This window comes from Harpegnathos saltator, unplaced genomic scaffold (assembly GCF_003227715.2).
Source record: "Harpegnathos saltator strain DR-91 unplaced genomic scaffold, Hsal_v8.6 scaffold55, whole genome shotgun sequence".
Taxonomy (NCBI): domain Eukaryota; kingdom Metazoa; phylum Arthropoda; class Insecta; order Hymenoptera; family Formicidae; genus Harpegnathos; species Harpegnathos saltator.
This window is the reverse complement of record NW_020230371.1, coordinates 59,378-85,000: the sequence shown is the minus strand read 5'-3', so window position 1 is coordinate 85,000 and position 25,623 is coordinate 59,378. Positions and strand designations below refer to the sequence as shown.

Below are 25,623 nucleotides of genomic sequence, written 5' to 3'. Positions count from 1 at the left end.
TCTCTCTCTCTCTCTCTCTCTCTCTCTCTCTCTCTCTCTCTCTCTCTCTCTCTCTCTCTCCCAAGCACAGCGCACGTATACGAGACGCGACGAAGCGGCAGCGATCGTAGCGGCGTACCACGACTCGCAGTAACTACTTACGGCGTGAATGCTGCTGCGAGTCCCGTCCGCAATCACTACCGTGCGCTCTCCTCGTCGCCCATTACGCGCGCGTGTTTCCAAATCGCGCTTCTATATTGCGTTTCGAAACATGGTTCGGCCTTTTCTACGTTAGAAGAAACGGTTTGCGGCAATCTCGACAATTATCTCGCCGATTCTTCTCGCACCGCTTGCGCGAGCGCGACTATTATCGATCGATTTCCTCGTCCGATCCTGATCGATTCGTGGAACCATGGATGAATCTCGATACGATTCGATTCGACTTTGTTGCGCACGCGATAATCGTGTTTGAATTCGGTCTCTGTGCTTCAAGTGTCTGACGAGCGTGCGCCGCTAGCGGCGACATTTTTAGACCGTCGCAAATTTTCGACGCACGATTTTCGCACGGTAACGTCGGCTAACCTCGCGGCGTCGCATTGGCTGGCCTAGAGTCTCACCTAGCTTTACCCTCATAGCACCGCTTATCTTCGATCGAACCTGCCGCACAACTATGCGATGAAAACAACGTCGCGCATCTGCCAGAACGCTGTTGCGCACGATGGTGTCCCCCCTGAAACGAGGTCTCTCTTCATTGTACTCTGTCTAATTGAATGATATTCCGTTGATTGAAACAGCGCGAAGCCCGGAGCGCTCCGCACGTATTAAGTTTCCACCCCAACGCGAACCAACTATAATAATCGAGAGATTGAGAGCTGTTGATACACAATCGGTGAACTCTTCAACGCAGCGAAAATACGATCTGAATCGCCATTATTCATTCCGCCTGTGTCTCAGCGGGCAATCGCGGGACGTTAAGCAAACTAATTGAATAAACACTTTCCCTACCCCCCCGCTCCGCCCCCCTTAATTCTCTCTCTTTCTCTTTTTATCCATCTATCTATCTCAGTCCTTTATCCCGCTATAGTAGCATCAGTATCCAGCTCCGCGTCACATTGTCTCTCGTGTCTCTACACTTCCACCACGTTCTCTCTTCCTCCGCCTCCCATTCTTCGCCCCTCCTTTCTCTCTCTCTTTCTCTCTCTTTCTGGTTACCGCTTCTTCGCGACTTACTCGTCCCAACCATCCCCACCATCCGCCCCCTTGCCCATTTCCCACCGCCGCTTCGTGAACCCGCAGCGAAGACAGCGCAAAAGTGAAGAGAGGGCAACGCGAGAGAGATACCGGTTTATTGGCGGGGAACTGGCATATTTCACCGGGTGTCCGGCAATCGGGCCTTTGTGTACGGCTCACTGCACGTCGTTGTATATTCTCTCGTGCGCGCGCGTGCGCACTCACTCGCTCGCTCACACGCCATCGGCATAGTGGCGTAAAGAGGGGAATGGGCAAGCGGCGAGGAAGAGACAGTAAGCAGGACAAGAGGGGCGAGAAGGCGGGGAAACACACGCGGCCACGAAGAAGTGAGAGCGACCGAGAAACGGAACGTTTATTCAACGGCGTGGAACTAGTCATAGGTGCGCTCGCTCGCTCGAGCGACGGGTGGTGCGCGGGGGTGCGCAGGGTGAGCGCGTGGCACGGGTGGTAGTAGCTGAATACACTATATACCCTGGAGTATCTAGATGACGCGTATCTGCCTGCCTGCCGCCACCGCCACCACGCGTATCAGCGCAATCGATATTTTCCGACGGCCACGGACTGCTAAAAAAAACCGCGCGTTTTCCCCGACGTTTTCGTCCGAAAGCCGAGCGACCTCGGGATTTTTCAGCGGTTCTCTGCACGCAGAGAACTCTTTAGACTTTCTTATACTCGGTTCCACCAAGCGTCGCATTAAAAACTTCGTCCAAGTGGAGGAGGAGGAGACCGACGAGTCGAACGAACTTAATCTGTAGATATCCCAGCCAGTCACTTGGTCGGATCTCGATCGAGATACTCTAAGTGCATCTTGATTAAATTATCCGAGACTCGACTCCGGGACGTTAAGTTGATCCCGTCCACGATAGTGAAGACAGGAGAGGAGATGCTTCCCAACAAATTCGAAGATAACTCGAGGACAGGGTCCTATATATACGGTGTAACTAGATATTCCGTTTTACGAGTAGTTTCTCCTCCGCAATCCAGATGCTTTAATATTGCATCTTCAACAGCAGCGCCTAGCTGACGGGCAAAGGGAGGGGGACTAGTTTACATTGCCCACGGTTACTGCGGATAATATTGGAATCATTAGATAGCCCAGGTTGACATGCGATTTACATGTATATGCATACTCGCCATTAAGTGTCTATTCTACTTCTCTCTCTCTCTCTCTCTCTCTCTCTCTCTCTCTCTCTCTCTCTCTCTCTCTCTCTCTCTCTCTCTCTCTCTCTCTCTCTCTCTCTCTCTCTCTCTCTCTCTCTCTCTCTGTTTCACCCTCTCTCTTCCCTCCTCTCTCTCTTTTCCCTTTCCACCTCTCTGTCCCCCTTCCCCCGCTGCACCTTAATCTCTCCCCCCGTCCCCGCAGCGCTGCGAGCAGGGGCGGGCTCGGTGGTTCGCGCGCCCTCGGGCGACGTTATAATCTGTGGTTCTTCAGCAATAAATATTAAAGTAATTTCTTCCACGAACCGATGACACAAACGTGCTAAAGAATTTATGCATTCACTGTACACAGGGTGCCCTATTTTTGCATCGGGGATAGAGAATACGAGAATCTCTTAGAAAAAAAATTTCACAAGTTTTGTTTCGATAGAGATACACCCCGTCGCACGCGTTTTTTCTCCCTCGAAGTATCGAATGTAGACTTGTTCTCACGTTGCATTCGCAAATATTACATTGTAATATGAAAAGATCGGAAAGATCTCCGTCGAATTAAAGAAGCGACAGTTGGGTGGTCAAAAAATTCTCGGGCAGCAGACATCTTGAAAAAGTGGCAGTCCTGACGACGATCCACTGTCGGCGGCCCTGTCCGTGACGTTTGTACCGTGGCGGGTTACATCGGCACGGCGTACGGTCGCTTATAATCAGGTTGGTTGGCTACACGGCGGCGGAATGCGCGCCGTGGAGTTGCGCACGCGCGCGACCCGCAGGGAGGCGAGAGAGCGCGCGAGCAACACCGTTTTCCTGTATAATACGTCGACCGAGAGAGCCCGAAAGGGTCAGCGGAAGTGTCGAGCGACCGACCCGCTGTAAACGGCAGCGGTCGACAACGAGGCAGTGACGTTCGATTGATAGCGCCGCGAGCGGAATAACGTTACGCTAGCGAAGGAGAGAGAGATGAATACTCGTGTATCGATATTTTATCCGCAATCGAACGTTAAAACATTCTCTCTCTCTCTCTCTCTCTCTCTCTCTCTCTCTCGGAGTATCGAAATTTCATCGATACATATGCATAAATGTCAACTTTGTTTCTTATTAAGGGCAGGTTGTTCCGACTTCTTGGTGAATTAACTGATAGTTAAGTCATACGTCTGTCTCTGTATAAATTGAAGGAAAAATAAAGTTGGAACAACCGAGCCTGAATGGAACTTGTCGAAACGAGCCCGAGCGCAGATATCGATGTCTATATCTGTCGCGACCGTCAGGCATTTCAGCGCGTAATAATATATACAAATTTGCGCTTATACAATAGTGCTTAGCTCAGTTCAGGCACAAAGAAGTTTCCTCGTGCGATCTCGTAAATAATTCATGCTAACGCTCGCGACACGATGAGGTCATTGTTCAGCAGATAAGTACGTAATACTCGTCGCTCCTTCGCGTGCTATCGCGTTTGCTCGGTAGCGCGCAGTCGGTCTCGTTGCGACTTGCGTGTCACAGAAACGCGCTTTTGTCGCGTCTCGACGCGACACTTTTGCGCGCGTCATCTTCCGAGCAGAGCTTGGATTCTTATTTGATTGGGTGAAATTGTCAGGTCCGTCGCAACCTCAATCAACAGTCGCAAAAGATACCCAATAAAAAATGTGTTAGGCAAAGGTCGACAAGTACCAGTCCTTTTGGGCAGACTTCATGATCCGCTACTTTGGAAACGCATTGACGATTAGACAAGCAGCGACGAGTGACGCGGTCACGGGGCGGAGGGGAGAGGGATGATCGAACAATAATTGCTCACGGAACAATTTTGGTACGCAAATCAATGCGCGAGGGTCGAGGTACGCGAAGTAGGTCGCCCGCGAATGCCCCATTGCTGCCAACGCGACGAGACTACGACGAGTCCGCAACGTCACCACCATCACCACCACCACCACCGCCGCCGCTGCCGCCGCCGTCGCCGTCGCCGTCGCCTCCGCTGAACAACGCGTTGCGCTTCACCACGGGCCGCCGCCACGAGAGCTCGTTAATTTCGCGCGCACGGCAATGTTCGATTGGTGCATCTAGTGAATGCACGCCGAGAACTTAGTCGGGACTAACGATATGCGCTCACGAGGATCGATCGTGAAAGAGCGAGCATGATTGCAGCCAGCGCATGGAGAATCGTTGCGTTCCACTATCGATACCTTCACTCGGGCGTCGTTTTAAAAAACGAACGAAAGATGCGATTTCTGTAGGCTTGTTCTTTTCAGCTGTTCTATCTCTAGTATTGTACCGTTTCCTTCATCCTTGGAAGCCTTGATTACTTGTTTCAGCCGAAAGAAATAAAAAATGCGGCCTAGTTCAGCCGAAGAAGACAGACCCGATGCGTTTTGGTAGCAACGATTCTAATTTGTACGGATAATCGTAGCAGTCGGAGTTGCGATCGATACATTTGGCTGTTGATACCCGCGCGTATTCGCCCGTCTGCCGATATTGTGCGTGGTGTATACTTTTGGAACGGTCAGTACTCGAACTTGAGAGTACAAACGGTACTGTCAAAGATCGATAACTTTTGTCCACTTCGTCGCTTCGAGGGAGATACTCGCGCAGTTACGAATTCAACGCTTCACGGCTACAGAGCTGTCTGTATTTTATCTCAAATGCAACCCGTTATATTTTCTTTTCATTCTAACGTGAACTTAGAACCCCAGGCGATTATTGTTTCGTGAAATAACTCTCTCTCTCTCTCTCTCTCTTCGCGCGCACGAGCTCGAACAATGCGCTTGAAGTCGGTCACGAGAAAGAGAAAAGGCCCTCTCTCTCTCTCTCTCTCTCGCTCTCCTTCTCGCAAAATCGGCTCTTTTAAGGTCCAGCCAGAGATGCAATCTCTTCTCTCGCACTCGCCTGTCGCTCGGCGAGACACTCTGAAAATCGTACGTACTTCGGCGACTTTCTAATTCCCCTTTCCCGCTTCTCCTCATGTCTCCTCCTCTCAGTTCCTTCAATATCGGCGACAAATTATGGCATGAGTACGTTACTCATTTCGATCTGTAGCGTACTTCGCTCCGTTGAGCGAGCGATCCCCCTCGAGCTCTCGATCCTATCGAACCGAATCGAGACTATCGACTGTCGACTCGCCGCCATTACCGCCGCGACATTAACCCCGCGCCATCGCGCAATTCATATTTCAGTCTTCCTCGTTTAACTTTTAGCGACGATCATATGACGAACAAATTGGCATTTTGTCGTACGTACTAGCTTGATTTTCAGAAAATTCTCCATCACAATCGGTTGATCGGCCTACCTGGGGGGTTCGACGAAGGTGAGGATAATTATAGACGTTATGCGCTGGTTAGTGCATCTTTCGCGGTAAATGACTCCTTTCGGGTTATTTGACTTACGACACGATAAATGTTACACAATATTTCCTCGTTTGAGGAACGAGCGACGCGTCAGATTCAACATTTAGCAACTTAGTCATGCTGTACCGATGACGAGAAGAGACGGTCGATCGGTTCTCCAACCATCACTCTCGTTCGTACGAATACACACATTGACGGTCTCGCTCTCGCGCAATTGTGCTAAACGTAAGCGAACGCATGATAATCAATTGGCTAAACAGTATGCTCCATTGAATTTTCCACCACAGTTCGTTATCTCTTGGCGATAATATGCGCGCACGCGCGTACCTCATTTATCTTTCCCTTTTCTCGCTTACTTCATCGCGAACAACATCGATCCTGATAAAAAAAACTATGTGATTTTGCAGAAAGCGTCAACGAAAAGAGATTTCGGATACATTAACAATGAAGAAACGAGGTTATCGATTATCGACGCGTCGAGGAGACAATCTGAGAAACTCAAGATTATATGCGTTGGCATCCCTTTGAAAAAGAAAAAAACCAATCAGAAGCTAAGAGAGGGAAAGACTCTCTCTCTCTCTCTCTCTCTCTCTCTATATATATATATATATATATATATATATATATATATGTATATTCATTTTGGTGGTGGTTCTTTACAAGATATTTTCTTTCAGCATGAACTTGTGAAAAAATAAAGGTTCCCCTGTATCATTTGGGATCACTCACCTTTCACGAATTCGTACAAAAAAAAGGGTATGGCGATCCTGATGTCAGTACGTGCGTGCATGCGAGACGTCGTTCGTTGCGATAATCATTGATGATGGCCGAATAGCGACTGTCGCGAACGCGGCGTACTTGTCGAGAAAGTTGCTCGGAATCCACGGAGATTTCGCGAATCACCGATACTTCCGTCTTTCTCACGTAGCCTGCGGGAGCTCGCTGCAGCCACTCGGCGGCTGATGACTCGATTTTGTTAGATTCGAATGATTATAGCACGGTTCTTCATTTCTGTTACAGTCTATGGTCAACGATCCTCAAATAGCCGTAATCGAAGGCACTTGGTGAGGACCAGCCTCTCCTCGGGCACCGGTCGCAATTCACTCGTTCGAGCTTCCATTTAGAAACGTGCTCGCAAGGCCACCAAAACGTCGACCCCATCGGTAATCAAGCTATCGGGGGGTGGAACAGGTGGCGGTGGGGAGCAACTGTCCCCAGGGCCTGGCCCACCTCCCCCGGTGTCCGCGGCCTGTGAACAGCAGAAGCCGAAGTCGAAGCAGAAGCAACAACAGCAACAGCACGGTGGCGGTGGCGGTGGCGAGGAGCGTGCGAGAGATGATGAAGTGGTGTTGCAAGTTACAGCTGGCACGACGAAGCCCGTACTGGAAACGGAAGAGAAGGTACACGCGCAGAGCGCAGAGACCACCATGAGTTTCATCCTGCAGCTGGATACTGTCGAACAAGCGACGGCGACGGCAGTCGTGGAGAATGCGGCGAAGAAGGGAAACGGCGAGAGGCAGCAATCTGCCGCGCCAGCGTTGTTAATTACTCGGGAGGTGATCACTTGTCCGCTAACAACTGCTATTGCTACCACCGCTGCGATGATCAGCGGTAGCAGCAGCAGCAACAACAACGATGACGCTGCCGTTAAGGATGGCGGTAGATCGTCGCAGCTGTTGCACAAGATAGAGACCAGCAATAACCAGCAGGAGGCTGTACTAACAGCGGGAGCTACGTCTTTCCCTACGCAGGTCAAGACCGTACTGACCTATCCGGTCGCTAAGGGTGCTAGAGAGATGCAGAGAACAAACACCACGCAGATGCTGACAACGCGCGTTATCTCGCAGAAGCTACCGTCGTCCACCAGCAGCCACCATGTGCAGACCGTCCCGGTGGGAGCTGATGGCACTTCTCAGGCGACAACTCAGACATTAGCTAATTCGACGTCGTTGCCATCTCCCAGTAGTGGAGTTGTCTATCCTTTGCAAACGACTGTTTGCGCGCAGACTGTTCAGCCGATGAGAAATCAGGCCGCAATCGGCGAACTTGTTCATGGTAAACAGCAGCAACAGCTGACAGGAACAAGCAACGTACAGACTACCCTGCATCATAAGTTGCACCAGGTGAAAACTATTGCCACTGGCACGGCGCCTATGTCGCATATTCAGAGGATACATCTGAAAACGTCGAACATCATCGGTCAGCCATCGCAAACCGTGAACCTGCACAAGGTCAAGACTGTCGTAACCAGTCAGTCCACTGTTGTGCAACGAAACTCCTTACCCAGAATACAAGGTATACAGCAGAAGCAGCAAGTGGTGGCCGGTCAGATGGTGAACCAGTTGTCCGTTAACCAAACCAATGCGAGCACCCAGAAAACTCAGCAGAATCCTGCAGCAGAAAATAAAATCCTTAGAACCGGCGGTAACTTGCAGCAGCAGAAGGCGCAAACTATCAATGCAGCGAACGCGCAAAAGGTAGTGCCATCTCAGTCTGTATGCAACAATCAGAAGGTGACTTCGCAAGTATTGAGCAGCGTTCATCATCACCCTAACCATAAAATACAACAGCCACCGCAGCAATATTCAGCTAATCAACAGACTATACAACAGCAGGGCCTGCAAAAGTTGCAGGGACCCCAGAAAACTACTGTAGTGGCCAGGCAGCAGCAGCAGCAGCAGCAACAGCAACAGCAGCAGCCCACGTCACTAAACAACGTTTCCAAATCATGTGGCGGTAATGTAGTCGGCATCCACAAAGTTCCGGCACTCGGGCAAACTACAAACATGCACCAACAACAGACACAGACGCCTCATCAAAAGTCACAGTCTACGACAACGTTGCAAAAGTCCCAGACTTTGTCGACGGTGACCAGCGCTGCCACCCGGATACAGAGCGTGACAAATGTCTGCAAGAGCAACAGTATGCCGAATATCCCGAAGGTATCGCAAAACTCGAATATGATTACAATTAGCAAACAACAGCAGCAAATAGCGTCGCAACAACAACAACAGCAACCACAACCGTTAATACAGTTGCATCAACAATTGTTACAGACATCACAACAACAACAACAACAGCAACCGCATCCGGTCGTGGTGCAAAAGTTGCAGCAGCAGCAGCAGCAGCAGCAGCAGTCTGCTGCAAATGCGAATAATCTACAAACTCAAAAGAGTCACAGTATTACTAACGTGCATCAAAAGGTAATCACGACTATGCCGAACAATCAAAGGGCTCAGACTGTGATGAGTTCAAAAGCGCAACAGCAGCAGCAACAGACACTGATGAGAATAGGAATATCTACCAAGGGTCAGGCGTTGCAGAGTTCACAACCAGCGAGTCTGAAGGCTGTCTCGCAGAAAGTGGTAAATCCTATGAAAGCTGCAAACTCCCAAAACACAGTTCAACAGCCGGTGCAAAAGAACAGCAACGCTCAATCCATGAAGAGTATGCAGCAACAACAATCACAACAAAATGTAATCGGTTCGCAAAGCGTCCAAAAACAACCCGGATGCATAAAAACTATTCCACCACAAAAACCTGTACAGAGGAACCATGCTCAGAAAGTCGGCGGTGGAGGCGGTATTAAGACTTCTCTGAACACGAGCGTGACTTCGTTAAAGAATCCAGCGACGTCGGCAGTTACACAAAAGGCGAGTATTAAGACGTTGCTACCACAACAAACAGTCGCGTCGAACATCTTGACGCATAAAAGTTCACCTATCAAAATACAGCAACAGGTGATACCACAAAAACAGCTGATTATGTCTTCACAGTATGGTTCGTCTCAACAAATTAAACAACAAACCGGGCAGCTAAAAACCTTGCTACCCGTAATGACAACTGAAACTTGGAAAGGTCACGAGGACATGTAAGCTACTGTTTTTGCTACGCATTGTCTTCCATGCTAGCCTGTTTTATTTTTTTTTCTTTTTTATACGCTAGTAACTCCTAATCAAATGGCAACAATTAGCTGAATGAAACCTATACCTGGGATTTAAGTATTAAGTCGGTCAAAAAGTTTGATTCAATTTTTCAATTAAATCTAATTTCTTCGTATCCAATGGAATCAATTTGTCCATCAGTCAAGTAATTGCTGTCACAGTCTACAGTCTTCTGCTGACGTTCTGGCGATATTCGAATATCTCTATCATTGGAAGTAGTTGTCAAAGAATTATCTAAGATAAAACTTTCTGACCAAGCTAATACTTCGAACAATTAACTTGATTAAGCCTTTGCAGTGTAGTCTAAAGCAATACATTGCACCGAAGCGCGCTTTACGACCGCAAAGGGTTAACATTTGTATCGTGTAAGTAGAATGAAGATTGTTATGTTAAGCAGAATGGTTACTTACTTTAGGAACGATATCGAATTCCGAGCATCTAAAGAAGAGGAGCAAGGCGCTCCTAAATCACCTGTGAGAAGGATGCCACTTCCATATGAGGTATCTATAATCTCTCATGATAAAGTAAATCTATTGCCAGACCGATAAACTTTTATCCATTATATAATTGATAATTGAAATTGGCATCATGTCTCTTAATCCAATTGAATAGCTTTTTAATTAAAAGGAAAATCCTCATTCGATTTTAGTGCCTCCAGTTTGTACTTCAAGACCATAACTACGGGGCACCGCCGCCGCGTACGCCACCACCTCCGTCGCCACCACCTCACCCGAAGCAACAACCTATCAACGGTGCCGGAAGTTCCACAGCTACCTCTCAACATCCGTACATTTTCTGTCCAGGTAACGACCTGAACATTGCATCGTGATTGTTATTTCGAGCTATATTTTTACGAATACCTCAAACGTCAGAACTGTCCTTATTTTATACGTTAGCTTTATTGTAAATGCACAAAAGTATCCGGGTATCTATTTCATATTTCGTACCAATTGATACCAATTGATAAAAATTTCTTCACTTATGACTGCCTATATGATCTACGATATGTTGTTGCTTTGAACAAGTATGTCGTAGATTCTTTGCTCGAAAACTTTCTAAAATACAGTGGAAAAGAATGTTCGAGTTGTCAAATGCGAATTTTAAGCTCATTTGAGGTTTAGTAACCGAGCAAAGTTCATATCATTCTCACAGTGTCATGTGTCAGAATACTCATATACATACGGTGCATGAATATAAAAGCTAAAAATACATTGATACTATAATAATACTAATAATAATATATTATGGGTGTGATTAAAGTTTTAAGTAGTACTCACGTGGAAGATGATGCGGTCAGCGTTATTAGCAGCGAAGGAGGGCGGGAAGCTGAACCGGAAGGTGAAGAAACCGAAACCGCGCCTGAGGGTGAAGGTGATGATGAAGACAGTGTTACTAGATGTATTTGGTGAGTAGGCGGCCATTTCCACACAACTATACGGTTGTGTTAATATATATATATATATATATATATATATATATATATATATTATAGAAATAATTTAATAATGTATATAAAACATGAATTTTAGTGATTTCGAGCACGACGATGGATACATGATATGTTGTGATCGATGCCTGTGAGTTTTAATATTTTTATTGTAGTTATGTAGCACACGCGACACAACATTTTGTTGTAAAGCTCTTCGCTCATATGATATGTGTGTGATATATGGATTCATATAGTTAAAGATAAATTAAAAATCAAATCATAGTTAAAAATCATAGTGTGAAGCGTGTTACGGCACATACTCATCGCAAATTAAATGTTATTGCAGAGTTTGGCAACATGTTGATTGTATGGGCATAGATCGCTCGAACATTCCCGATGAATACCTCTGTGAGCGATGTCGGCCACGACGAGTGGACAGGCAGCGAGCTCGCGCTTTGCAGATGCGTAAACGCGAGGAGCTGCTCAATTCAGACACGTCATCCGACACATCGTCCACGAGCTCTGCGGACACGGACGTTGGCGTGAACGCGACGCAGAAAAAACGCTCGCTGCCGCAACAACAGTCCGTCCCGAGACGGTCCAAGTCCGACGCACCTGCACAGGTACGAAGACTGAACAACAACAATAACAATAATAACAACAACAACGTCGCGAAACGGCAGAGAAGGGATTCGCATCCGCGACAGTCTAGCGCCGTGCGCAAGAAAGAGGTCGCGGCGAAACGTGGACCTGGAAAACGCAAAGCTAAGAGGAGGATGAGCGTCGAAGACAAGGAAGAGGAAGCGCAGGACAGCTGGGGATCCTCGAATATGGCGCCCTTGCGACAATGGATAGAGAGATACGAGGAAGCGGTTACGAACCATTACAGTCCCGAGCTACGGGCCAGGATATCGAGCATCAAGGTGAACGGTACTCACAGCGATCTCAGGCAGAGCAATATGAACGTCATCGCTACCGGCAAATGCAGACTCAATGTGCACAGTAACAGTCTCAGAGTAAGTGAAATTCTCGCTGCTCTCTTCCACGTTACGAGTTATTATTTAGTATCACTATTATTATTTTGTATTATTTATAGTATCACTGTCAGTATATATATATATATATATATTACCATTAAAATGTCCTTTCTTCCTCGCGGTTGCAGTTTCTGGTAGCGACCGTGTACCTTCCACCGAACACTCCAGTGGTCGAGCTACGCGGCAAGTATATGCTCAGTACGCAACACAGACCGCAACATCCACAAGGCAGGCAACACGCCCAACGGCCCGGACCGTTTGTCTTCTTTTACCGTTTACCACGCGACGGTACTGAAGTGTGCGTGGACACGCGGACTTATGGTAACGACGCCAGGTTCGTACGACGTAGCTGTAGGCCGAATGCCGAGGTGAAACATTGCATCGAAAAGGGTACGTTGCATCTGTACATCGTGACGACCACGGCGATCGAGAAGAACGCTGAGATCACGATCAAGCACGAGCAACACGACCTGCTACTCTCCCCCAATCCCAATTCAACCGCGCTGCCCGTCGTGTGCGCGTGCAGCAATCCGCGGGAGTGTCAGATAGCCACGGCTAGCCAGTTGAACAGAAGAGGCAGTAACGGCGCTCTCGTCGAAAATGCTGAGTAAGTTTACTCGAATGCATGTTAACTGTTTATTTTGCAATGTTAGATTCCAAGTTAGATCTGAAGTCGAGACTGATTGTAAATGTGACTAAATGAAACTTCAACATTAATTTACATTATATAATTATTGCAATCCAAACTACCACGCAGTGGCAGAGAACGAAGACGGCGAGGCAGAAGGAACACAGTCTGCGAAGAGACCGAGCCCGCGCCAGCGGTTCCCAGCACGAGTGTCACACAAAGCCCTCCAACCGTGACGACGGTGTCATCGACGGTTACCGCTCCACCACCTAGGAGGACCGTCACGACCACAGTTGCTACCATAACCACACGTCAAGTTCCCAAGGAGGAACCGTCTGCGACCGTGCAACAACCTCAAACATCACCCGGTATCAGCCAATCGACGCCGCCAGAAACGAAGAAGGACAAGAAGAAGATGACGAGGGAAGAGCGGAAGATGGAGGCAATAATGAAGGCATTCGAGAGATTGGAGAAGGCGGAGCAGAGGAAGCAGGAGGTGCAGGCGAGAAATGCGCAACGAAAGGAATCCAGCGGTACGCACAGTGACAACGAGGACAATCATTCAACGACAGGTCAGTCAAAAAATAGACAAGCCAGCTCCGAAAGACCGTTACGAAGGAAGAGGAGGAAAGGTCGCGCGAGGACGACGAGCACGTCTCAGTCGCAGAGCAATCGAAGGACACGATTGAACTCTGCAGAATCGGACGTGTCCTCTGGTGACGAGAGCAACTCTCTGCAATCGCCACCACTGTTGGGTGGTAGTCAAGTGCGTCCGCCTAGCCAAGAGGTCCCGTACTCGTCTCATTTGCACACACCAGCGAAGAACACCAGCAACGAAGTCGCCAGTACTGGGCCGTCCGGTCATCAGGGTATTCCTACGGCGGCCGGCCTGTTGCTGGCTCTGGCGAATTCGAATGCACCTCCAGGTCCTCCGAGTTCACCTCCGCTGCAGCAACCTACACCGGTGAAGAGTCCGACGTGCGACAGCGGTGCTAGCAGCAGTTCCCAGAGCTCTACACCGTCTACGCCGCTCTCGTCCGCCTGCCTGTTGGTTGCTGCCGCTGTTGGCCCGTTAGCGCCCGGCTTGAAGTTCCCGAAGACGAAGAAGGCGTTGATGAACGAGTGGCTGAAGGAATCGCCGGATCTACCGCCGCCACAGGCCAACGTAATACCTCAAGTGTCCCCGTTGTCGGCGTTACCAACGGCGTCGACTTTACCAAACACCATGAACTCCGCGCTGTGCATCAGGCAGTCGGATTTCCCACTGCCGTCCACCGGCGCGGATCCGTCCGCGGAGTTCTTATCGCAGAGTTACGCTGCCAAGAGCTTGGCGACGCTCGTGCAAGCCGCCAACTCGGTGTCCGGCATATGCGACTCGCCACCGCAGCAGCAGCGTAGGCAACAACAGCAAACCGTCGGCGGTAACAACAGTACCGCTGTCAACAATCATTTCAACAATATCAATAACAACAACAACAACAACAACAACAACGCTGGCGGCTGTCCGGCCTCCACTGGCTCGGCGAAGAAGAGATGGCTGCGCCAAGCGATTTCGGAAGAGTGCGACTCGCCGAATAGTAGACCCGACAGCCCACCGGCTCTTCTCGAAACGGTGGCACCACCTAAGAAGAGGAGAATCGCTCGAGAAAGCCTGTCATCGGACAATTACACCCCGCCGACTACTCCGACCATGCTGCTACCGGAAGCGGCACCTAACAGTAGATCGTTGTGCCCTAACGAGGTAAGTCGCGATTTTTAAAGTTGCCCCTTTTCAAGCAAGTCAGGTAACTCTTGTGCTTCCTTTCTCCCGCGCACCACGAATATGAACATGTTATATAATTACGCTCACATATTATTTTACGGGTACGGCCAACTCTTGCTGCAACTACTAAATGATTATTGCTGTATCGTCCCTTGTCTTGAACGTTCTTTGATTCTATGATTCCAAATAGAGCGGGTGTTTTAGTGTCAAGTACTTTGCCGCTTTTGCAGGATGAATACACGGAACACGCGCAATCGCCCGTAGTGGAACAAGTCTATGAGAGACACTACGAGGAGTCGGTATCCGTGAAGGAAGAAAGCAGCATAGAACCCGAGGAGACGATCGCTCGCGAGAAACTCTCTATCGATATTCCTCGGTCGGACTTTTGTACAAAGCGTGATGACAAAGCAGAAATATCCGATGTCGTTAAGACTGAAGTAAAATCCCCGGTGATAAAAACGGAGGACACGGCGGCGACAATGGGAGAGGAGGAGGACGTACAAAAATGTGAAGAAGCTGATGTGAAAGCTGACTACAGTTCAGCCATCGCGTTGCACTCGGACACGAAGGTGTTCGCAAAGGACGATTTGCGGGCCGCGAAGGATGAGGTGCTTGATCTCAAAACGGACAGTTCGCACTTGAGCAAAGTATCGGTCTTCACGAAGAAGGAGGAAACGCAAACCGTTGCCAAAGGTACGGTCGAGATAATCGATCAGAATGAACCTGACACCGAGATGGAGGAGTTCAGCTCTCCACCGTGGTATCAGTGCGATATGGAGTCAGACGCGATTCTTAAGCAACGTGTGGCTGAGATGCAGCTGGAGTTTGGCGGCGGTATCGCCGAAATCGTGAATATCAGTGATAACGGGAAGCCAGATTGCGAGAAGAAGCCGTGCGAGGAAGAAGCCAGCGGCAAGTGCGAAGAGACCGAAGAGAAGTCGGACGACAACACGTCGATCGACGAGTTCGATGTCGAGGCCCAAATGAAGAAGATCACCGGGGACGACGGTAACGATTACCAGGAAAAGATCGAAACGAGCTCGGAGCGGGACAAGAGTATGGACGGAATCGAAGGCTTGATGGAAAGCTCCAAGGAAGACTCGGATTCCGAGGACAAGGATATGGATGACACCAAGTACTGTGAGTCTGCCTTCAAACTGTTCAACGTCAGTCACGAGGACGAGCCGCCGTTGAAGGAAGAATTAGAGACTACCAAGATAACGGAGCAGCAGGTTCTCGTCACAAGCGACGACACGAAAGAGACGAAAAAAGACGAGGGTGGCGAACCCGCGAAAACGGCGGAACCGTCCAGCACCTTCATCGCTTCCTCGGAAGAATCCGTATTCGAGTCGACGTCGTCGAACGTGGATACGAAGCCGGTGGCCGATCCGCCCAAGATCTTTCACTCCATTCCGCCGTTGAGCGAACGTATCCGTAAGAAAACGACCGATTCGGCAGCCACGTCGAAAACGCCGTCGCTAGGCTTGGAGGCAGCAATCATCGAGTCCACGATCAACATGGACACCGCGGAAGGGTCCAAGAACGGCGAGCAGAAGTCGATCGAGCTGTCGACCGCGCTGCGCGAGCTCTTGGAGGCGAAGTTGGACGATGAACCGACTGAAGCGGCGAAAGATGACGCCGACAACAAGGCAAATAACGCACAACCGATAGTTCAACTAATGACATTAAATTCTCCCGAACGCACGACGTCGACGGACACGCCAAACCCATCGCCGGCTCGGCCAGAGGCTCGACCGGAAGAAGCGCCCGCCAAGGAAGAGGAAACCAAGCCCAAGGAGATCAAACGCTTGAAGGATCCGAGAACCGTCGTGCCGAACAACATGCCCGCACCGTCGGCCTTCAAGCCGGACGCACTGCCTCCGGTCAAGCGTAAGGTTAGAACGGTAGGAGCGGTGTAGAATTTTCGTTGCTGATTATCGTAGTACCCTTGTTTAATATTTTGTTTAATATGTCATTGATCAGTATTCTTTCTCTCGTGTTATCTGTCAGTCTCTCATTACCCAGTTATTATAGACAATAGGTCAAGGTAAATTAAATCTTTTTTTTTTTATTTTTTTAGCATAAATGTGTTTTCATCATTCACAATTGATGTATATTGATGAAGAAAAAATATATATGGGCCTTAGTGATTGTGTGATCCCCGTGAATGAAACCTTGTGGTAAAACCGTGTATATGAATAAATATACTCAAAGATTCAATTTCTGTTATTTTCTTTTAATTTTTTTATTATGCGTTGTGTACTGAAAAAGAGAGAGAGAGAGAGAGAGAGAGAGAGAGAGAGAGAGAGAGAGAGAGATATGATTCTCGCAAATAAAACAAAAATATTTTGTTTTATTAAGACGAAACGATCGTTTGCCTTTTCACTTTTCATTTCGCTTGTTCTGTTGTCATTATTTCGGGTCCACAAACTTACTTTAAGACATAAGCAGTATGCAAGCAAACCAACCATAGTCGATTATTCTTCTTATGGTCCGTGAATAAACGACTGACTAGCCAATTTCTTACTGCTTATAGCAAGGTTCTGGACCTGGGGTTATCGTGACAAAAGCATCAACAATTTTACATAAGGAAATATTACTTTCCATATCTATAGTTGTCCATATCGGAGTATCGCAAGCGTAAGCAACAGTCGTCGGGAGGATCCCTCGCCGAACCGGAACCATCGAGCGAAACCTCCGCCGTGGACAAGAGTGGAGCGCGAGATAGATCGGACAGTGCCAGCAGCGGCACCTCGTCGCTCAGTTCAGACGAGGAAGGCAGCAAGATGTCTCATCCCCACGATCTACCGGGCCTCACCACACTACCACTTTTCACAGGCATTGAGAACGACGAAAAGAAAGGTACTTAGAAATAAGTATAATATTCCGAGATATTTTTTTCCTCTTTTCTCCGATTAGATTGATTTCGCCTCAAGTTTCTTGAGAGGAAAATGTTATATTATTATTAATGAAACAAAGATCAAGTAAGATCGATTGTTCACTTGTTCACACCAGGCGGAGAGGAAGGTACTATCGGTTGGTCCGCGGCGCCAACTTTGGTAGAACGTCAACGGGAGAATCTCACCGAGAGATTGAAACGTGAATTCGGACTGTTTCTCAGCGATGACGAAGAGGAGAGAGCTCGAAAGCAGGGTAAATCGTCCAAGTTCAATTTTAGCAACTTGCATGAGCAATACTTGCATGAGCAATACTTGCATGAGAGGAAAAAAGATGTAGCAACGATTTCAGAAGATGAAATCGTTAAAGCCTAACTTATCGAGAGCCAAGTGTCTCGATTACACTCGATGGGCCTTTAGTTTCACGTGACAAGAAAAAACAGTGCAAAATGTAATCTCTGCAATTTATGAAAAATATTCAATATTCAAATATTCAGTGCTTGTTTCGGCGATTATAGGTCTGACCGCTGAGGCGATACTGAAGGCGCGCAAGGTGTCTCCACCTCACTCCTCGGTCTCCAACACCCCGCCGACGTACCCACTGCCGCAGTTACCACCGCAGCCGTATATACCACCGCCTGGCTCCGCGCCTATTCATTATCCCCCGTTTCAGAGCAAACCTGCTCCAGTGTTGTACTCGACTTTCACATTGCCGCAGATCACGACGGCCCAGCAGCCGGTATACGGCGGCGCAGTGACGTCGCAGGCAACTGGTGTCAACAGCAAGCAATCGCAGCAGTCGTTTTTGATACCCCAGGCGTCCCAAGCGCCGCCAGGCTCCAATCCTTATCCGCCGCATCTGACGGTGCCGACGATCACCAAGTTCACATCGGCGACGCCGCCGCCACCGCCTCCGCCATCGTCAACATCAACATCAACATCAACATCAACAACGGCTAACCAGGCGTATCCGGTGCAACCGCCGGGCCAGCCACAGAAGCCGTTTTTCAATCATCCGGCGTCAAGATCGTAACCGGCGGAAGGGGTAGTATTGTTAATAATCTTCAAGTTAGTGCTAAATGTGCAAGCTCCGATCTGTAGAGAAGGTGAAATTGTGTATCGATATCTCGATATAGTACACAATTCTACTTGATATCGACCGATTACGACCGATTGACACGGGACGCGAACTATCGACACATGTTAGCGCCTCATAGTTCGTTGATCCTCTTGTCGCATGCATAAAAGCTGAAACGTGGTGAGAAGCTTCAATAAGCTGTTCCTCGAAAGAAAAAATATATGTGAGAGACGAATTCCTGAGCCGAATTGTTTTCCACTAAAAACTCGTGGTTTATTCTTTTCCTTTTTCTCTGCCTACAAAGTAGGAAAAAGACATTCCCCAGTGGAGAGAAGCTAATGCAACGTAATTGAATTTTAAACGATCGTCAGGTTATAACTTAGAAAAAGAATCATCAAAGCTTAGTTTAGTTTACCGATCGCTTCTGTAGAAAGATAGGATCTTATCCCCCGCGATTTTAATATTCATCGCTGGACGTTGATTTAAGCAATTTTTTTCGCGAGGTAATGCCGATTGGAATTCGTGTGGCCTAATGAGAAGATAGTCAAGTGTGAATAAGTTATGTAAACGGAGACCTGTTGAAAGCTGTATCGGTATCTTTCGCGGGTAATGGCCAAAAGTGTGTTCTCTCGGGAACGACATACACTTTTTATACCGATGAAATGGTGCCCTAAACTGTTACATATGTAGTATTAGTCCAATTTTTTGATAAGATTATCCAAGTTATAGACAAGTACGAGATCGGCCCACGCATCAGCAACGCTGATCTCGACGTGTCTCACAGGCGTACCCGCTAAAAAAAATATTTAAAAAATCAGCTAATATTACCTACAATGTGCACTTTGCATCATTCAACTTGTCTGTACATATTATTTGCATATACGCATAATACAATTAACACTACGAATCCGCATATTTAATCTTAACTCATAAATAGACCTTGTGTATCGCAAGACATGAGTGAAACAAAATGTGGGGAAATGAGAACGAGTGTTTGACATAACAAGAGACAGAGAGCAAACCAAAAGAGAAAAAAAAAGGGAAAAGAAAATGGTAAGGAAAGACACAACAGTGTCGCCAGAGGTCTCTATATTTTATATTTCATTGTAAAATGATAATAATTTATAATAAAGAGTAAATGTTGAAATTTAAATTTGAGTTTTATTTTGGACATTTGTGAGAGTTGCTATTATTTTGGCATATCGATTTTTCTTTTTTTAATTAGATATGATGTAACGCGTTTGTTCTTACATGCGTGAAGTTTATCGTCAGATTTTATTTATTTTGAAACGATTATATATTTTTGGATTTTTGCGCGTCAGGACACGTCGATTCTCTAAGAGTTCAAAACAGATCTGTCATGACCGATCTGTTGTGTGCAAGAATAGTACGTTTTATTTTGACAAAGAAGCCTCATGACGATTATTATTTGTTAGTTAAACGAAGCGATCCTCGCGAAGAGAGAACTCGCGCGAAAGCTGAAATGTCTCTCTTCGTGGACTCGCCGATATTCTCAAAACTTTATTCATTCGTACATTCATTCAAGTACAAAAGAAATTTACTGAACAGTAAAGAAAGATTGTATTAAAGCAGCGTAGAAATAAATTGCGATAAATTAAGAAGGCGAGAGAATTGTATAAGTTATATTGCATAAAGAGTCGCTTTAGAATATTCGCTCCTTTCTTTTTTTATTTAGTCTCTAAGCGAATTATATATGTGTTATAACGAGAAACATCTGCGTGTTTCTACTTTGTCGCTTGCGATACGATAGATTTATGTTTATGACTACGAGAGCGTTCTGCGATCGTTTAACGTAATGCGTGCACACGTGTCAGCAAATTAATTTTTACCTAACACTTATTTCCTATAAGTCAACACATAACGATTACTTTCCTCTTTCTTTTATCTAGGAGTATAATGTGTAAACATTTTGCAATTCGACCCAATGAGAACGCGATCTATGTGTCTATAAGTGAAATTAGCGTGTAGCCCTTCGAATAAGTTTGACTGTGCGAGCGCACCGTGTCAAACGGCGTACATGTACATAAATAATGTTCATTGTTATCGATTATCGTGAGAAGAGGAATGCGATCCGCGATTTCGTTAAGTGAGTTGTTCATTTCTCTTTCGTTTTACAATGTGTAACGACGTATCTTCAGAGCAGATTGAACAACTTTTGTAACTTGTACACGTCTCGGGAATAGTAAACAGCGACGATTAATATTGTGGGAGAGAGAGAGAGAGAGAGAGAGAGAAAAGGGGGAGGAGGAACAACGAAGAATCAGTTTGCTTCGTTATAACGCAATGTATTTAAGAGATTTTTTGCAAGGCTATAATAATTATCCACTTCCCGCAGTAAAAAAAAACTAGAGATATCTGGATACATTGTCGAACTAATTATAGTACAATTAGATGGTAAAAAGAAAAAAAAATGAAAACATTCGCTAGAGAGACTCGTAGAAATTATATACTGTGTTACATGCTAAAAGTACCTTGCGTCAAGTGACGATTAAAATCAACGCGATCCTAAATAAATAATAAAGGGAGAGAAAACTTGTGAAACTCCTGTTGACAGAAACACATGTCAGGCACACATCGTAATATTGGTGAATACGAGAGAATATTTTTTGTTTGTGGAGATTTCGACACGTGTACCGGGAACAGGCGCGATTTTAATCTCTTGATCATCGGTTTTTAAGCGAATATCAAAGTTTAGAAATCTGTGATTAGAATGTAAGGCGCAAAATTGAGTTGTAATATTTATGTGCTCTTTGCGAGAAAGTATTTTGAAAAATTTCTGGAATGCCAATATACGGATCTCCCGTCGACAAACAATGAGAGCGAAAGAGAGAAAGAGAAATTCTTTTTGCATTGCGTTCGGCTGCAATTTCAAAAGTGTAAACAAACATATTTTTGGCATTTGGTATTTCTTTGTACCCTTTAGCCGATATTTTGTAATAAAACGTGTACACTAGTGTAAGAATTATATATTGTCGCGGGTGGTGTTGCACTATACAGATACAGAGAAAGAAAAAGGAAAAGAGGAGGAAATGTGTACAGCTTGTGTTCGCCACCTGAATACAGTGAAAACGTGTAAATATTTTTGTAAGATAAATTTAAGTATGTATACACACGCATACACATATGTGCGCGCGCGCGCGCGTGTGTGTGTGTGTGTGTGTGTGTGTGTGTATATGTAGTACACGTATATAGTATGAATTCTTGTGGATCATTGAACTCGAGAATTCGAAAAATCAGCTAAGATATAATTGCTTTGCAGCTAAATCCATTGTTTAATGCCCGTTGTACAATTTTCCGATACCATATACGAGATGTGTATATACACACACATATATACATACATATATACATATATATAGATATGCATATACCACATATATATATATATATATACATATGCACACACATATATTATCACATGTCTGTGTAATGACATTCTGATAACAAGTGACAAACATGAGCAACTTTGTTATTAAAGTATCTGATAGTATAAAACACGATTCGTTAGAGTAATCGTTTCAATGTTGTAAATAAAAGTGAAGCACATAACAGTTATTATATTATATTATATTATATTATATATTATATTATATTATATTAATATTATATTATATTCGCATAAATATATATATATATATATATAAATATATTCAATTTTACAATAGGCTCAGAATATACATAATTTTTTTATTTGCAATTCACTGTTACATGTATGTGCCTAGTTATAGCCATGTTGCATTATTACCTATTACATTGTATAATAATTTAAACCGTACTACCGATTAATAAATGTATAACAAGTTCTTCGATATCAAACTCTGATATATTATTATGGCGTAACACGTGTAAAGAGCTCATATTTAGGCATACGTGAAATTTAATAAATCGGAATACATTTTACGAATTAATATATTACATTAACATGTCCTCGACCTATTTCACATACGCTAAGTGCATCATTCAACAAAAATTTTTTTCTCAGCAGTCATGTTATCCAAATGGACAATAAAAAGAGCCTTCTACTTTGTGTTACTTAGAAATAAAAGCATGATTTTTTATTCGTCGTCATTTCGAGTCATGATTTTAAAATAAAAACGCTAACTCGTGCTATATTAAATCGCTATTGTCAGTTTCTTTGCTTTCATTATAAATCACCACTAGTTTTACCGACAGATTGATTTTTCTTGGAAATACTTGTTGGGAAATTCAAGAGACAATTTGTGATATCTCAGAATTACATTTTATTTGTTTTCACAATAGCACGATATATTTCTTACGAATTCGTATTTGCATTAGGTCCACGTCGGCGACCAAAGGTCTGAACTACATTAACAAATCTGCGATTATACTGGATACGTCGTTTAGCACGACCAGTTTTCTTCTTGCTCTTTTCTTGTTTTTCAACCTAATAACATGCATATTAATATAAACATAAGTCTATTAATATAATAAATATATTAAGAAAAAATGGAATGCTAAATATTTTTTATATCCTACTACATTTTATAAAATATAAAATTCATGATGCAATCCCATTTGTATATGTAACAATAAATTTAAGAAACAAACTCTTACCTTTGGTGTCTGAGCCTTTACTTTGCCAGCTCGTGCTAAGGAACCGTGAACTTTTCCTAAGGAAAGAAAAAAAAGAGATTTATAAACTATAAGTTCATTACTTCTCACTATATAAGATTAAATAACTGCAGTTTGTACTGTTTGCACTTGAAGACAAAACACAATATGAAAACATGATTCATATACATTATACATATTTTGACAAATATCTATACAAAAAACATCAAGATAATAAATTATAGAAATAATTTCAACTGTATTCTGTGCTAACCACCTAAATATTAACATTTTGTAAAATTCCACAAAGAATTACTTTCGAATAATATTTGTTTCAATAATTGACCGATGTATCAATTTACCTCCCAATAGTGGTACAGTCAATTCCAATATGTCCGAAGCAAGTTCATTGACAGAAGTTTCATCAGTCAATAAAACTCCGTTACAATAAAGATGAAACTCCTCAATGCCTTGAAGACATATAATCCTTTCCTGTAAGAAATTGGAAATATAATTAATTTAACATCAATTATTTAGTCCATATAAACATAATAGTTGTATATTATGAAAATAAAAATTAATTATGAAAACAATTTTTTGTAGGAAACTTATTAAAGAGCAAAGGAAAAACTATTTTTACTCTATTATATATTTCCAAGTTACTTTTGCATTAGTGCTCATTCTAGCATTATAATATAAACAAATGCTAGATTATCATTTTAATGCAACATTCTTCAAATCAGATATAGATATTGATATTACATCGATGAAATATGATTTAAAGAGATTTATCAATACCTTTATATGTTGTATAGTCTCATTATCTTGACAATCAACAACAGTTGTTTCCTGTCCACGAATTTTAAGCTGCATTGTTACGGTGTGTGTTTAATAATTCAAGAGTCCTGCAATAATATACACAACAAGGTATATAGTATTATTTCACATAATTTATAAAAATTATTATCATGCAATATTACGATAATTTAGTCTACATTAGTATAAACACAATTATACACACATACAACCGGATGTGTTACCGAGTTCAATATATCAGTACCACAAATGCAAAATGTTTGTGTGTATAATGTAATTTAAGCAAACTCGAACAATAAATGGAATGAATGGATAAAATATCCTCTACACAAACATATCAAAATGAACGCAGCACGGTAGGCAACGTGCTTGTAGGTTATGCAGACAGGTAAAGAGACATGAAACAATATATCATTCACGAATAAATTCTAATATAAAAAGATTAATTTGTTAATACATAAACACTAATAGGACATTACAAGAATGAAACCACACGTTATTTTACGCACAGCAATTTAAACTATCATTTGTTGCAAATCACACTTACCTCAACACACGATAACTTCTAAAAGACTTAGGACGGTTCAACGGAAACTCTCATCATTACCTCCCACTTCCGTACGCATGCGTATACGTGCGTGATCACACGTGGATTTATACCCGCAGAGAGGAAGCTAAGAGCGGCCAACACTGCGTTTTCGGCGATACTGATTTTTCGCACTGAAAATGGGCGCCATCTGCATCCATTTTGAGAGGAGAACTACGATGCTACATCCACTTTTAGGTCTTGGTGATAAAATCTACATGTGGTGGAAGTCCGTGCTACATCCACTTTAGGCGGTTTATGTCCGTGCTGCAACCATAGTTACTATCTCTATGCCAGACTATGCTCGAAGGTCTAAAAAGAGCGGGGGGCGGGAGCAGGAAAAATAAAAATACATATTAAATATTTTAAATCCTCTACATACATGTTGCCGTATCAAAGTCTCCTGTATAATAAACGATTTGATATGTCTGGAAACGCATGATGTATCGTTGCCCGCGTCGCGTTCCCTTCGTCCTGCTTCTCAATTCAGCATCCTGTCCGCTCCGGACATTTGCTCGTGACCGGACTGACAGTGGGTGAACATTCGATTCGCTCGGAGAAGTACGTGTTAATTAACGTGACGAGACTCCGATTATAAATATCCCGTGAGTCAACGAAATATCTGAACTTAAAAAAAAGCATAAAAAAAATCACGTTGATGTTGTCATGGGTGAAGTCTTACCCTAGTATATACTTTTTAATTTTCGAAATAAAACAAGCCAAACGAATGCAATTAAATGTTAATTTATCATCATTGAATATTAAATGAAAAGTAGAAGAGTTATTGTCCGCAGCAGAATAATGTAACATTTAATAAGAACGAGACAAAATTATAACACGATATAATTTTTACTTTTAAAAGTTTATGTACATATATATCTTACAAAAAAATAATTTGATAAGTTTTACTTATAAAAACTTATGTTATGTACATAATATTTAAAAAGATACTTTTTTTAAATATTGGACACTATTAACAAACGTGTTAAATTTTTATAACACGATATAACTTTTACTTTTAAAAGTTTATGTATATATATTATAAAAACTTATGTTATGTACATAATATATATCTTAAAAAAGAAAATAATTTGAATTTGAGATTTCTAAAAATAACACAATACGTGTTGCGCTTG

General features: G+C 44.2%; 2 protein-coding genes across 5 annotated transcripts in view; one reads left to right on the top strand and one right to left on the bottom strand.

The window, feature by feature from the left end:
* upSET (SET domain-containing protein upSET) overlaps positions 1 to 20,737 on the top strand; it is a 31,635-nt gene extending 10,898 nt beyond the window's left edge. Inside the window, exons 2-14 of one of the 4 annotated variants that reach the window (XM_011155412.3) lie at positions 6,738 to 8,659; positions 8,774 to 9,588; positions 10,077 to 10,161; positions 10,311 to 10,464; positions 10,922 to 11,066; positions 11,191 to 11,238; positions 11,437 to 12,106; positions 12,256 to 12,734; positions 12,885 to 14,496; positions 14,748 to 16,421; positions 17,133 to 17,379; positions 17,533 to 17,670; positions 17,933 to 20,737. In XM_011155412.3, the coding sequence (XP_011153714.2) occupies positions 7,145 to 8,659; positions 8,774 to 9,588; positions 10,077 to 10,161; positions 10,311 to 10,464; positions 10,922 to 11,066; positions 11,191 to 11,238; positions 11,437 to 12,106; positions 12,256 to 12,734; positions 12,885 to 14,496; positions 14,748 to 16,421; positions 17,133 to 17,379; positions 17,533 to 17,670; positions 17,933 to 18,447 (8,097 nt within the window). In that variant the 5' untranslated portion in view covers positions 6,738 to 7,144 and the 3' untranslated portion in view covers positions 18,448 to 20,737. Of the gene's footprint in view, positions 1 to 6,737; positions 9,589 to 10,076; positions 10,162 to 10,310; positions 10,465 to 10,921; positions 11,067 to 11,190; positions 11,239 to 11,436; positions 12,107 to 12,255; positions 12,735 to 12,884; positions 14,497 to 14,747; positions 16,422 to 17,132; positions 17,380 to 17,532; positions 17,671 to 17,932 lie in introns of all 4 variants that reach the window. The other 3 variants (XM_025303471.1, XM_019845353.2, XM_019845352.2) reach the window with 3 other exon arrangements.
* A 1,997-nt stretch (positions 20,738 to 22,734) lies between these two features.
* Positions 22,735 to 24,590, bottom strand: RpS30 (ribosomal protein S30). Its single transcript, XM_011155414.3, has 5 exons — positions 24,449 to 24,590; positions 23,884 to 23,990; positions 23,448 to 23,577; positions 23,089 to 23,144; positions 22,735 to 22,918 (listed from the first exon to the last, which is right to left on the bottom strand). The coding sequence occupies exons 2-5, from the start codon at positions 23,956 to 23,958 to the stop codon at positions 22,787 to 22,789; spliced, it is 393 nt and encodes a 130-aa protein (XP_011153716.1). The 5' UTR covers positions 23,959 to 23,990; positions 24,449 to 24,590; the 3' UTR covers positions 22,735 to 22,786.
* Positions 24,591 to 25,623: the final 1,033 nt, after the last annotated feature.

Excerpts from the sequence above, each read along its gene's own strand:
- RpS30 (XM_011155414.3), bottom strand. The coding sequence starts at position 23,958 with ATGCAGCTTAAAATTCGTGGACAGGAAACAACTGTTGTTGATTGTCAA. Across the intron at positions 23,578-23,883 it reads AGACTATACAACATATAAAG|GAAAGGATTATATGTCTTCA; the intron begins GTATTGATAAAT and ends AATTTCTTACAG. Across the intron at positions 23,145-23,447 it reads GACTGTACCACTATTGGGAG|GAAAAGTTCACGGTTCCTTA; the intron begins GTAAATTGATAC and ends TTCTTTCCTTAG.